The sequence below is a fragment of the Coloeus monedula genome, assembly GCF_965178545.1.
Source record: "Coloeus monedula genome assembly, chromosome: 34".
Taxonomy (NCBI): domain Eukaryota; kingdom Metazoa; phylum Chordata; class Aves; order Passeriformes; family Corvidae; genus Coloeus; species Coloeus monedula.
Genome location: NC_138814.1, coordinates 1,309,918 through 1,324,518, shown reverse-complemented (window position 1 = coordinate 1,324,518; position 14,601 = coordinate 1,309,918). Strand labels below are relative to the sequence as shown.

General features: G+C 62.6%; 1 protein-coding gene and 1 long non-coding RNA gene across 2 annotated transcripts; both read left to right on the top strand.

The window, feature by feature from the left end:
* Positions 1-4,816: 4,816 nt before the first annotated feature.
* On the top strand, positions 4,817-11,448 carry LOC309583973 (putative serine/threonine-protein kinase SBK3; the record flags this gene model as incomplete). The annotated part of the gene is made up of 5 exons (XM_082299862.1): positions 4,817-4,986; positions 8,239-8,459; positions 9,561-9,763; positions 10,884-11,407; positions 11,445-11,448. The coding sequence occupies exons 2-5, from the start codon at positions 8,243-8,245 to the stop codon at positions 11,446-11,448; spliced, it is 948 nt and encodes a 315-aa protein (XP_082155988.1). The 5' UTR covers positions 4,817-4,986; positions 8,239-8,242.
* Positions 11,449-11,468: 20 nt separating this feature from the next.
* Positions 11,469-12,341, top strand: LOC309583992. The gene is made up of 2 exons (XR_014227186.1): positions 11,469-11,517; positions 11,815-12,341. It is a non-coding gene; the product is annotated as an uncharacterized lncRNA (long non-coding RNA).
* The last annotated feature ends 2,260 nt before the right edge of the window (positions 12,342-14,601 follow it).

Below are 14,601 nucleotides of genomic sequence, written 5' to 3'. Positions count from 1 at the left end.
AGGGCACTGGAATGAACTGGGATGCACTGGGAAGGCACTGGGATGAACTGGGAGGGCACCAGGAAGGCACTGGGAGGGTACTGGGATGAACTGGGAGGGCACTGGGAAGGCACCGTGATAAACTGGGAGGGCACTGGGATAAACTGGGATGTACTGAGAGGGCACTGGGATGAACTGGGAGGGCACTGGGATAAACTGGGATGAACTGGAATGAACTGGGAAGGCACTGGGATGCACTGGGATGAACTGGGAAGGCACTGGGACGAACTGGGAGGGCACTGGGAAGGCACTGGGATGAACTGGGATGAACTGGGAGGGCACTGGGATGCACTGGGAGGGCACTGGGATGAACTGAGATGAACTGGGAAGGCACTGGGATGAACTGGGAGGGCACTGGGATAAACTGGGATGCACTGGGAAGGCACTGGGACGAACTGGGAGGGCACTGGGAAGGCACTGGGATGCACTGGGATGAACTGGGAGGGCACTGGGATGCACTGGGAGGGCACTGGGATGAACTGAGATGAACTGGGAAGGCACTGGGATGAACTGGGATGCACTGGGAGGGCACTGGGAGGGCACTGGGATGCACTGGGATGAACTGGGAGGGCACTGGGATGCACTGGGAGGGCACTGGGAGGGCACTGGGATGCACTGGGATGAACTGGGAGGGCACTGGGATGCACTGGGAGGCCACTGGGATGAACTGGGATGCACTGGGATAAACTGGGATGCACTGGGAGGGCACTGGGATGAACTGGGATGCACTGGGATAAACTGGGATGAACTGGGAGGGCACTGGGATGAACTGGGAGGGCACTGGGAGGGCACTGGGATGAACTGAGATGAACTGGGAAGGCACTGGGAAGAACTGGGATGAACTGGGACGAACTGGGAGGGCACTGGGAAGGCACTGGGATGAACTGGGATGCACTGGGAAGGCACTGGGATGAACTGGGAAGGCACTGGGATGCACTGGGATGCACTGGGAAGGCACTGGGATGAACTGGGATGAACTGGGAGGGCACTGGGATGCACTGGGAGGGCACTGGGAGGCCACTGGGATGCACTGGGAGGGCACTGGGATGAACTGGGATGCACTGGGAGGGCACTGGGATGAACTGGGATGCACTGGGATGCACTGGGATGGCACTGGGATGAACTGGGAGGGCACTGGGAGGGCACTGGGATGAACTGGAATGAACTGGGATGAACTGGGAGGCCCTGGACGGGCCCTAATTAGCGGCTGATTAATTAGCGGGCCCGCTCCGTTAATGACCCGAGCAGGGTTAATTACTGGGGGCTCTAATTAATTACCGAGGCGGGGTTAATTAGCGCGGGTAATTAATGACCAGGGTGTGCTAATTACCGAGGCCTTCGGATTAATTAGCAGGGGTTAATTAGCGGGGGAGCATTAATTAACTACAGGCGGGGGGTTAATTAGCGGGGTGAGGATTAATTACCTGCAGATGATTAATTACCGGGGGAGGGGTTAATTAAAGCCCAGGGGTTAATTAACGGGGGGGTTAATTCATTAATTACCGGCGGATTCTGATTAATTGCCGGTGGGTTGTGGTTAATTACCGGGGGGATAATTAATTACCGGGGATAATTAATTACCGGGGGCAGCTACCGCGGGGGAGGGGGGGGGTGTTAATTAACTTGGGGGCAATTAATTGTGGGGGAGGGGGATGATTAATTAGCGGGGTGAGGGGTTAATTACGGGGCAGGTTAATTGCAATCGGGGGGAGGGAAATGATTAATTAATGACCAGGGGAAGATTAATTACGGGGGAGGGGAGGTGTTAATTAAGGGGCTGGTTAATTAATTAGGGGGCTGGTTAATTAGGGGGAAGGTTAATTAGGGGGATGATGAATTAGGGGGATGGCTAATTAGGGGGATGATTAATTAATTAGGAGGATGGTTAATTAATTAGGAGGAAGGTTAATGAGGGGGATGGTTAATTAATGAGGGGGATGGTTAATTGGGGGGTGGTTAATTAGGGGCCGCCGCCGGCCGCAGGGGTTAATTACCGCGGGCATTAATTAGCGGCTCAGGGCAGCGACCGCGACAGGTGCGGAGAGAGGGGGGGAGGGGAGGGGAGGGGGGCACTGGGAGGGACTGGGGGGGACTGGGAGGGACTGGGGGGGATTGGGGGTCACTGGGAGGCACTGGGAGGACACTGGGAGGGCACTGGGAGGGCACTGGGGGGGACTGGGAGGGCACTGGGAGGGACTGGGGGGGGATTGGGGGTCACTGGGAGGCACTGGGAGGGCACTGGGAGGGCACTGGGAGGGCACTGGGGGGGACTGGGAGGGCACTGGGAGGGCACTGGGGGGGACTGGGAGGGCACTGGGAGGGGGGGTTGGGGCACTGGGAGGGACTGGGAGGGCACTGGGAGGGACTGGGGGGGGACTGGGAGGGGTTTCAGGGCACTGGGCTGTACTGGGAGGCACTGGGAAGGTGTATTGGGGCACTGGGTTATACTGGGAGGCACTGGGAGGACACTGGGCTATACTGGGAGGGCACTCGGCTATACTGGGGGGCGCTGGGAGGGCACTGGGTTATACTGGGAGGCGCTGGGAGGGCACTGGGAGGCACTGGGAGGGTGTATTGGGGCACTGGGCTATACTGGGAGGCACTGGGAGGGTACTGGGTTATACTGGGAGGCACTGGGAGGGCACTGGGTTATACTGGGAGGGCACTGGGTTATACTGGGAGGCACTGGGAGGGCACTGGGTTATACTGGGAGGGCACTGGGTTATACTGGGAGGCACTGGGAGGGCACTGGGTTATACTGGGAGGCACTGGGAGGGGATTTGGGCCGGACTGGGAAGGATTGGGCCGGGGTTTGGGGTATACTGGGCTATACTGGGATGGACTGGGAGGTGCTGGGATGGGTCCAGTCCTTGGCAGAGGGTTTGGGGACACCCCCAGTATGGCCCAGTATGGCCCAGTATGGTCCCAGTATGGCCCCAGTATGCACCAGTATCCCCCAGTGCTGCCCAACTGGCTCCCAGTATGGTCCCAGTATGGCCCAGTACAGCCCAACTGGCTCCCAGTATGGTCCCAGTACTGCCCAACTGGCTCCCAGTATGGTCCCAGTATGGCCCAGTACAGCCCAACTGGCTCCAGTATGGCCCCAGTATGGCCCAGCTGGCTCCCAGTATGGTCCCAGTATGGCCCCAGTACTGCCCAACTGGCTCCCAGTATGCCCCAGTATAGCCCCAGCACAGCCCAACTCACTCCCAGTATGCCCCAGTACAGCCCAACTCACTCCCAGTATGCCCCAGTACTGCCCAACTCACTCCCAGTATGCCCCAGTATGCCCCAGTATAGCCCCAGTACAGCCCAACTCACTCCCAGTATGCCCCAGTATGGCCGCAGTACAGCTCCACATGCACTCAAGTGCCCTCCCAGTCCATCCCAGTGCCCCCCCAAAGCTCCTCCCAGTATAACCCAGTACCTCCCAGTGCCCCCCCAAAGCTCCTCCCAGTATAACCCAGTACCTCCCAGTGCCCCCCCAAACTCCTCCCAGTATAATCCAGTGCCCCCAAAACTCCTCCCAGTATAACCCAGTGTATCCCAGTGCTCCCCCAAAACTCCTCCCAGTATAACCCAGTGTATCCCAGTGCCCCCCAAAACTCCTCCCAGTATAACCCAGTGTATCCCAGTGCCCCCCAAAACTCCTACCAGTATAATCCAGTGCCCCCCAAAACTCCTCCCAGTATAATCCAGTGCTCCACAAACCCCCTCCCAGTATAACCCAGTATATCCCAGTGCATTCAAACCCCCTCCCAGTCCCTCCCAGTGCACTGAGAGCCACTTGCACTGGGAGCACTGGGGACACTGGGAGCACTGGGAGGAACTGGGAGTGACTGGGGACACTGGGACAGACTGGGAGCACTGGGGGGCACTGGGAGCTGTGGAAGCTCTGGGGGCACTGGGATGGACTGGGAGCACTGGGGGCACTGGGAGAACTGGGGGCACTGGGACTGACTGGGAGCTCTGGGATCACTGGGGGCACTGGGGGGCACTGGGATGGACTGGGATCACTGGGGGCACTGGGAACACTGGCGACACTGGGGGCACTGGGAGCACTGGGGGCACTGGGATGGACTGGGAGGCACTGGGAGGCACTGGGATGGACTGGGAGCACTGGGGGCACTGGGATCAATGGGGGCACTGGGGAGCACTGAGAGAACTGGGGGACACTGGGGGCACTGGGGACACTGGGACAGACTGGGGACACTGGGGGGGCACTGGGCGAACTGGGGGCACTGGGGGGGCACTGGGATGGACTGGGAGCCCCGGGATCACTGGGGGGAGCACTGGGGACACCGGAACGGACTGGGGGGCACTGGGGGCACTGGGGAGTACTGGGGAGGGCACTGGGATGGACTGGGGGGCACTGGGGAGTACTGGGAGGCACTGGGGACACTGTCCCCCCCCGTGTCCCCTCTGTCCCTCTGTCCCTCTGTCCCTCTGTCCCCTCTGTCCCTCTGTCCCCCTGTCCCTCTGTCCCCCTGTCCCTCTGTCCCTCTGTCCCTCTGTCCCCCTGTCCCTCTGTCCCTCTGTCCCTCTGTCCCTCTGTCCCTCTGTCCCCTCTCTGTCCCTCTGTCCCTCTGTCCCCTCTCTGTCCCTCTGTCCCTCTGTCCCTCTGTCCCTCTGTCCCTCTGTCCTCTCTCTGTCCCTCTGTCCCTCTGTCCCTCTGGCCCCCCCGCCTGGCGCTGCCCCCCCGGCCGTGCCCATCTTTGGCCGTGTCCCCACGTGGCGCCGCGCGCAGGTGGCACCGGCCGGGAAACTCTGAGTCACAGCCGGGGGCCAGCGGGGGCACCGGGGGCAACTGCGGGCACCCGGGGGCAACTGGAGACACCTGCGGGCAACTGGAGACACCTGCGGGCAACTGGAGACACCTGGGGACAGCTGCGGGCACCTGCGGGCAACTGAGGGCACCCGGGGGCAGCGACAGCGGCTGCCACAGAGGTGAGACACCTGCGCCACCCCGGGGCCAGCTGGGCACCCCTGGGGCAACCCCGGGGCCAGCTGGGGACAGCTGGGCACCCTCGGGGACAGCTGGGCACCCCCTGGGGACACGCGGCGACAGCTGGGCACCCTCAGGGCCAGCTGGGCACCCCTGGGGCACCCTCAGGGCCAGCTGGGCACCCCTGGGGCACCCTCAGGGCCAGCTGGGCACCCCCGGGACACCCTCAGGGCCAGCTGGGCACCCCCGGGGTCAGCTGGGCACCCCCGGGACACCCTCAGGGCCAGCTGGGAACCCTCGGGGTCAGCTGGGCACCCCTGGGGCACCCTCAGGGCCAGCTGGGAACCCCCGGGGTCAGCTGGGCACCCCTGGGGCACCCTCAGGGCCAGCTGGGAACCCTCGGGGTCAGCTGGGCACCCCTGGGGCACTCTCGGGGCCAGCTGGGCACCCCTGGGGCAACCCAGGGGCAACCTCGGAGCCAGCTGAGCACTGCTGGGGCACCCCCGGACACACGTGGGGACACGCGGGGCCAGCTGGGCACCCCTGGGGCACTCTCGGGGCCAGCTGGGCACCCTCGGGGCCAGCTGGGCACCCCTGGGGCACTCTCGGGGCCAGCTGGGCACCCTCGGGGCCAGCTGGGCACCCCTGGGGCACTCTCGGGGCCAGCTGGGCACCCTCGGGGCCAGCTGGGCACCCCTGGGGCACTCTCGGGGCCAGCTGGGCACCCTCGGGGCCAGCTGGGCACCCCTGGGGCACCTCAGGGCCAGCTGGGCACCCTCGGGGCCAGCTGGGCACCCCTGGGGCACTCTCGGGGCCAGCTGGGCACCCCTGGCACAGCCCTGGCACAGCCCGGGCCCAGGTGGCCCCGGAGGCGCTGTTGGTGGCCCCGGTGGCGCTGTTGGTGGCCCCGGAGGCGCTGTTGGTGGCCCCGGTGGCGCTGTTGGTGGCCCCGGTGGCCCCGGCGCGGGGGGGGAGGGGAGGGAACAGGTGGCGAGGGGGGAGGGGAGGGGGGAGGGGGGAGCGGCCACCTGGGCTGGGCTGGGGTGAACTGGGGTGAACTGGGCTGGGCTGGGTTATACTGGGTTATACTGGGCTGGGCTGGGGTGAACTGGGGTGAACTGGGCTGGGCTGGGTTATACTGGGTTATACTGGGCTGGGGTGGGCTGGGGTGAACTGGGCTGGGTTATACTGGGTTATACTGGGCTGGACTGGGGTGAACTGGGGTGAACTGGGGTGGGCTGGGTTATACTGGGTTATACTGGGTTATACTGGGCTGGGGTGGGCTGGGGTGAACTGGGTTATACTGGGCTGGGCTGGGCTGGGCTGGGCTGGACTGGGCTGGGCTGGGCTGGGGTGAACTGGGCTGGACTGGGATGAACTGGGCTGGACTGGGCTGGGCTGGGGTGAACTGGGATGAACTGGGGTGAACTGGGGTGGACTGGGTTGGGCTGGACTGGGGCGGACTGGGGTGAACTGGGATGAACTGGGCTGGGCTGGGGTGAACTGGGCCGGGCTGGACTGGGGTGAACTGGGTTATACTGGGCTGGACTGGGACGGACTGGGCTGGACTGGGACGGACTGGGGTAAACTGGGGTAAACTGGGCTGGGGTGAACTGGATCATACTGGTTTGTACTGGGCTGGGCTGAACTGGGGTGAACTGGGGTGGACTGGGGCAGACTGGGGTGTACTGGGGTAAATTGGATTGTACTGGGTTATACTGGGCTGGACTGGGGTGCACTGGGTTAGACTGGGGTGTACTGGGTTAAACTGGGCTGGACTGGGGTGTACTGGGATAAACTGGGGTGAACTGGGCGGACTGGACTGGACTGGGCTGGACTGGGATAAACTGGGGTAAACTGGATCATACTGGATTGTACTGGGCTGGGGTAAACTGGATTATACTGGGGTGTACTGGGTTAAACTGGGCTGGACTGGGGTGTACTGGGGTAAACTGGATTATACTGGGGTGTACTGGGTTAAACTGGACTGGACTGGGGTGTACTGGGGTAAACTGGATTATACTGGGGTGTACTGGGTTAAACTGGGCTGGACTGGGGTGTACTGGGGTAAACTGGATTATACTGGGGTGTACTGGGTTATACTGGGGTGTACTGGGCTGGACTGGGGCAGACTGGGCTGTACTGGGGTAAATTGGATTGTACTGGGTTATACTGGGCTGGACTGGGGTGTACTGGGGTAAACTGGGGATTATACCGGGGTGTACTGGGTTAGACTGGGCTGGACTGGGGTGTGCTGGGTTGTACTGGGATAAACTGGAGATTATACGGGGGTGTACTGGGCTGGACTGGGGCAGACTGGGGTAAACTGGGCTGGACTGGGTTATACTGGGCTGGACTGGGTGTGCTGGGCTGTACCGGGCTGGATTGGGTTAGACTGGTCCGTACTGGTCCGTACTGGTCCATACTGGTCCGTACTGGTCCATACTGGTCTGTACTGGTCCGCAGGGCCATGGAGGCCAATGAGGATGAGGAGGACGAGGATTAGGATTGAACTGGACTGGGTTATACTGGTTTATACTGGTCTGTGCTCATCCATACTGGTCCGTGCTGCTCCATACTGGTTTATACTGGTCTGTACTGGTTCATACTGGTTCATACTGGTCCGTACTGGTCCATACTGATCCGTACTGGTCCGTACTGGTCCATGCTGGTCCATACTGGTCCATACTGGTCCGTACTGGTTTATACTGGTCCATACTGGTCCGTACTGGTTTATACTGGTCCATACTGGTCCGTGCTGGTCTGCAGACCCATGGAGGCACCGCCAGAGGCCGATGCTGAGGAGGAGGCTGAGGGCACTGGTTTATACTGGTCCGTACTGGTTTATACTGGTCCGTACTGGTCCGTACTGGTTTATACTGGTCCGTACTGGTTTAGACTGGTCGGTGCTGGTCCGCAGGCCCATGGAGGCGCTGCTGGAGGCCGATGATGAGGAGGAGGCTGAGGGTTGAACTGGACTGGTCCGTACTGGTTTATACCGATCCATACTGGGCCGTACTGGCCCGTACTGGTTTATACCGATCCATACTGGTCCGTACTGGCCCATACTGGTTTATACTGGTCCGTACTGGTCCGTACTGGTCCTCAGGCCCATGGAGGCGCTGCCGGAGGCCGCTGCTGATGCCGAGGAGGAGGCTGAGGGTTGAACTGGCCTGCTCCGTACTGGTTTATACCGATCCATACTGGTCCGTACTGGCCCGTACTGGTTTATACTGGTCCATACTGGTCCGCAGGCCCATGGAGGCGCCGCCGGAGGCCGCTGCCGAGGAGGAGGAGGATGAAGATGAGGATGAGGAGTCGGTGGCGCGCGCCCAGGAGCGGCTGCTGCGGGCGCTGATGGAGCGCGCGGGCCGGGAGCTGCCCCGGCGGGAGCTGGAGCGCGACTGGGCCGTACTGGGAGAACTGGGCAGCGGCTCCTACGGGCGCGTGGTGCTGGCAGAGCCCCGGCACGGGGGTGAGCGCCCGCGGGCACAGCTGGGGGCACAGCTGGGGGCACCTGGGCACAGCTGGGGATACACTCAGGCACAGCTGGGCACACCTGGAGGCACCTGGGGATACCTGGGGATACCCACGGGCACAGCTGGCGGCACCTGGGCACAGCTGGGGATACCCTCAGGCACAGCTGGGGGCACCTGGGGATACCTGCGGGCACAGCTGGGGGCACCTGGGGGCACCTGGGCACAGCTGGGGGCACCTGGGGATTTCCACAGACACACCTGGGGGCACCTGGGAACACCTGGAGGTATCCACGGGCACAGCTGGGGGCACCTGGAGGCACCTCGGGGCACCTGGGCACAGCTGGGGATACCCACGGGCACAGCTGGGCACAGCTGGGGATACCCACAGGCACACCTGGGCACACCTGCAGGCACCTGGGGATATCCATGGCTGGGCACAGCTGGGGCCACCTGGGAGCACCTGGGGCCACCTGGGGATACCCACGGGCACAGCTGGGCACACCTCGGGGCACAGCTGGGCACACCTGGGCACACCTGGGCGCACCTGGGGCTACCCACAGGCACACCTGGGCACAGCTGGGCACACCTGGGAGCACCTGGGGATACCCACGGGCACAGCTGGGCACACCTGGGGCTATCCATGGGCACACCTGGGCACACCTGGGCACAGCTGGGGATACCCACAGGCACACCTGGGCACACCTGGGAGCACCTGGGGCTATCCACGGGCACACCTGGGCACACCTGGGGCTATCCATGGGCACACTTGGGGATACCCACAGACACACCTGGGCACGCCTGGGCACACCTGGGGCTATCCACGGGCACACCTGGGCACAGCTGTCCCTCCCTGCCCTCAGGTGTGCCCCTTCCCCTCAGTTGTCTCCAGCTGTCCCCAGCCCTGCCCAGCCCTGCCCAGGTGTGCCCAGGTGTGCCCAGGTGTGTCCCCAGCCGTCTCCAGCCCTGCCCAGGTGTGCCCAGGTGTGTCCCTAGCCCTGCCCAACCCTGCCCAGCCCTGCCCAGCCCTGCCCAGGTGTGTGCCCAGGTGTGCCCAGGTGTGTGCCCAGCCGTGCCCAGCCGTGCCGCTGTGCCCGCAGGTGCGCGGGTGGCGCTGAAGCTGCTGCGCAAGGAGCGCACGCCCAGGTGCGGCTTCCTGCGGGAGTTCTGCACGCAGCGCTGCCTGCAGGGGGCGCTCTGCTGCCTGCAGGTGCTGCCGCTCGCCTTCGAGACGGGCACCGAGTTCGGCTTCGCGCAGGAGCTGGCACCGGCGGGGGACCTGTGCGGGCTGCTCACACCTGGGGTGAGTCACAGGTGTGTGCCAGGTGTGTGTGCCAGGTGTGTGTGGGCACCGGCGGGGGACCTGTGCGGGCTGCTCACACCTGGGGTGAGTCACAGGTGTGTGCCAGGTGTGTGTGCCAGGTGTGTGTGGGCACCGGCGGGGGACCTGTGCGGGCTGCTCACACCTGGGGTGAGTCACAGGTGTGTGCCAGGTGTGTGTGCCAGGTGTGTGTGGGCACCGGCGGGGGACCTGTGCGGGCTGCTCACACCTGGGGTGAGTCACAGGTGTGTGCCAGGTGTGTGTGCCAGGTGTGTGTGGGCACCGGCGGGGGACCTGTGCGGGCTGCTCACACCTGGGGTGAGTCACAGGTGTGTGCCAGGTGTGTGTGCCAGGTGTGTGTGGGCACCGGCGGGGGACCTGTGCGGGCTGCTCACACCTGGGGTGAGTCACAGGTGTGTGCCAGGTGTGTGTGGGCACCGGCGGGGGACCTGTGCGGGCTGCTCACACCTGGGGTGAGTCACAGGTGTGTGCCAGGTGTGTGCCAGGTGTGTGCCAGGTGTGTGCCAGGTGTGTGTGGGCACCGGCGGGGGACCTGTGCGGGCTGCTCACACCTGGGGTGAGTCACAGGTGTGTGCCAGGTGTGTGTGCCAGGTGTGTGTGCCACAGGTGTGCCAGGTGAGGGGGGACAGGTGTGAGAGGAGGGCGGGACAGGTGTAAGGGCACAGCTGTGCCCCTGGGGGGAGGACTGGAGTGCTCAGGTGTGCCCAGGTGTGCCCAGGTGAGGCCCCCAGGTGACTCAGGTGCCAGTTTTGAGCGCCCCCAGGTGACGGGTTCGGATGCTCCCAGGTGACTCAGGTGCCCCCAGGTGACGGAGAGCGACTCAGGTGCCCCCAGGTGCCCCCAGGTGCCCCCAGGTGCCCCCAGGCGACTCAGGTGCCAGTTTTGGGTGTCCCCAGGTGTCTCCAGGTGCCCACAGGTACCAGCAGGTACCAGCCCAGGCTGACCCCAGGTGCCCCCAGGTGACTCAGGTGTCCCCAGGTACCCCCAGGTACCAGCCCAGGCTGACCCCAGGTGCCCCCAGGTGCCCCCAGGTGCCCCCAGGTGCCAGCTCACGCTGACCCCAGCCGCCTCCCATCCCCAGGTGGGCCTCCCGGAGCCGCAGGTGAAGCGCTGCGCCGCGCAGGTGTCGGCAGCCCTGGGCTACCTGCACGGCCACGCCCTGGTGCACCGCGACCTGAAGCTGGACAACGTGCTGGCCTTCGACCGCGAGTGCCACCTGGTCAAACTGGGCGACTTCGGCCTGACGCGGGTGTTGGGCTACCAGGTGTGCCCGGCCTCGAGCCCCGCGCCCTACGCCGCACCTGAGCTGTGGCACCTGCGCGGGGCCGGGGCGCGGCTGCGCTTGGAGCCCGCGCTGGACACCTGGGCCTTCGGCGTCCTCCTGTTCGCGCTGCTCACCGGCACCTTCCCCTGGGCCTCACCTGCGCCCTCCGACCCCGCCTTCCGCCGCTTCCGCGCCTGGCACGGCCGCACCTGCGCAGGTGAGGCCCGCGCGGTGCCGCCGCCGCGCACCTGGAGGGCTCTGGGGGAGGCGGCGCGGGGGCTCCTGCGGGGGCTGCTGCACCCCGAGCCCGGCCGGCGCTGCCCACCTGGGGAGGTGCTCAGGTACCTGGGCAGGCCGTGGGGGGGGCGGGGCGCGCAGGTGAGGCTGGCGGGGGAGGGGGGGAGTGAGCAGGGATCCTCCTCAGCTGAGAGCGGCCAGGTGAGCCCCGCAGGTGAGAGTGGGAGTGGCCAGGTGGCTCTCTCAGGTGGGAGTGGGAGTGGCCAGGTGGCTCTCTCAGGTGGGAGTGGGAGTGGCCAGGTGAGCCCTGCAGGTGAGAGTGGGAGTGGCCAGGTGGCTCTCTCAGGTGAGAGTGGGAGTGGCCAGGTGGCTCTCTCAGGTGAGAGTGGGAGTGGCCAGGTGGCTCTCTCAGGTGAGAGTGGGAGTGGCCAGGTGAGCCCCGCAGGTGATGGGGGGAGTGGCCAGGTGGCTCTCTCAGGTGAGAGTGGGAGCGGCCAGGTGAGCCCCGCAGGTGACTCCGGGTCCCCCAATAGTGAGGTGGGGACACCTGGACAGGTGATGGACACACCTGGAGATGAGTCAGATACACCTGGAGATGGGTTAGAGACACCTGGAGATGGGATGGACACAGCTGGAGATGGGTCAGACACAGCTGGAGATGGGTTAGAGACACCTGGAGATGGGATGGACGCAGCTGGAGATGGGTTAGAGACAGCTGGCTGTGAGCTAGAACAGGTGGGAACACCTGGAGATGGGTCAGACACAGATGGAAGTGAGCTAGAAACACCTGGAGACGAGCTGGAAACAGCTGGGCAGGTGAGGGGAACAGCTGGAGGTGGAATAGAGACACCTGGGGTGAGACGGAAACACCTGGAGATGGGATAGAGACACCTGGGAATGGGATGGGAACACCTGGAATGGGATGGGAACACCTGGAATGGGATGGGAACACCTGGAATGGGATGGACACACCTGGGCAGGTGCCGGGCACACCTGGAACGGGCGGGATCCAATAAAATTCCCGGGATTTGCCTTTTTTTCCTTCTTTTTTTCCCTGATTTTTGGACTCTTTTTGACCCGTTTGGGTCTCCCGGGGTGGGGGAGGGGTGGGAAAAGGGGGGGGGGGGGGGAATTGGGGGAAAAAATGGGAAAAGAGGGGAAAAAAGTGAGGAAAGGGTGGGAAAAGGCGGGAAAATGAGGGGGAAAGGTGGGGGAAGTGTGGAAAGGAAAAGGGGGGAAAAGTTGGGAAAAGGGTGAAAAAAAATCTGGGAAAAATGGGGAAAAGGGGGGGGGAAGGAGGGAAAATCTGGGAAAAAAGAGTGGGAAAAGGAGGGGAAAAACTGGGGAAAGGGGTGGGAAAAGGGTGAAAAAAGAATGGGAAAAAATGGGAAAAATTATGGGAAAAGGGTGAAAATAATGGGAAACAATTATGGGAAAAAGGTGAGAAAGTCTGGGGAAAAAAGGGAAAAATTATGGGAAAAGGAGGGGGAAATGGGGAAATTTATGGGAAAAGGGTGAAAAAGTGCGGGGAAAAATGGGGGAAAGGGTGGGAAAAGGAGGGGGGGAAATGGGGGAAAATGATGGGAAAAATGATGGGAAAAGGAGGGAAAAACGGGAAAAGGGGTGGGAAAAGAGTGGGAAAAAATGAGATAAAGGGTGGGAAAAGGAGGGAAAAATGGGGGAAAAGAGTGGGAAAAGGGTGAAAAAAGAACGGGAAAAATGGGGAAAGGGGTGGGAAAAGGAGGGAAAAAATGGGAAAAATTATGGCAAAAGGAGGGGGGGAAAGTGGGGGAAAAGAGTGGGGAAAGGGTGAAAAAAGGATGGGGAAAAAATGGGGAAAATTTATGGGAAAAAAAGGAAAAAATTGTGGGAAAAGGGTGAAAAAATCTGGGAAAAATGGGATAAAGAATGAGAAAAGGGTGAAAAAAGAATGGGAAAAAATGGGGGAAATTATGGGAAAAAGGTGAAAAAGTCTGGGGAAAAAAGTGGGATAAAGGGTGGGAAAAAATCGGAAAAATGGGGGAAAAGAGTGGGAAAAGAAGGGAAAAAATGGGGGAAAAGAGTGGGAAAAGAAGGGGGTGGGGGAGGGTCCCGAACCCGCGGCCACAGCGCCCCCTGGCGGCCCGGAGGACCTGGGGCTGGGGGGGGGGGGGGCGCTGGGGGGCGACCCCAAAAATGAATCGGGAGGGGTTGGATTGGGGGGGTCACCCCAAAAAGGGGGTCCCGATAAGGGGGGGTGGGGTTTAATTGCGGGGGGTCACCCAAAAGAGGGGTCCCGATAAGGGGGGGGGGATGGGGGGGTCACCCCAAAAAGGGGGTCACGACGGGGGGGGGGGTTTAATTGGGGGGGGGTCACCCCAAAAAGGGGGTCCCGATAAGGGGGGGGTTTAATTGGGGGGGGTCACCCCAAGAAGGGGGTCCCCAGCAGGCTGCGATGGGCAGCTGGGGGTGTCCCGATAAAAAAGGGGGGCGCTGATAAGGGGGGGGTTGCAAACCGGAGCCGCCCCCCCCCCAAAAAACCACGGGGGGATCCCGATGAGGACGGGACCGGAATTTGGAACTCCCTCCCCCCACCCCCCCCCCAAAAAATCTCTACCGAAGCTGCGATTGACCAAAAAGGGGGGGGGTCCCCCTCCCCAAAAACGAGCGGGGGGGGGGCGTTGAGACCTCCCCCCACCCCAAAAGCAGCGCTGCCGACGAGGGTGGGATTCGAACCCACGCGTGCAGAGCACAATGGATTAGCAGTCCATCGCCTTAACCACTCGGCCACCTCGTCCGCGGCTGCGCGCCGCCGCCGCGCCGCCAAGGGGCGCGCTCCTCCCGGGGGGCGGGGCCAGCGCGGGGCTCGGGGCGGGAGAGGCCGCGGGTTCGAGTCCCGGCCCCGCCCTTTGGGGGGGGAGGGGCACAAACCCTCAGTTCGCCCCTCCCCCACCTCAGCCGCGACCCCCCCCGCGCTCCCCAAAATTCCCTTTCCCCGCTGTTTTCTCCCTGTTTTGGTTTCTCCTTTTTCCCCCCCACGATTTTCTCTCTTTTTCCCAATTTTCTCCTTTCCCCCCCCCGGTTTTCTCCTTTTTTTTGGGTTTCTCTTTTTATTTTCTCCAATTTTCTCCTCTTTTCTTTTCTCATTTCCTCTCTTTTCCCCCCCCCCCCCAAATTTCTCCTTGTTTTTCCCGGTTTTGCCCCCTATTTTCCCTTTTTTTCCCCCATTTTTCTCCTTTTTCCCACAATTTCCCCCCTTTTCCCCCTATTTCCATTTTTTCCCCATTTTTCTCCTTTTGCCCTCAATTTTCTCCTTGTT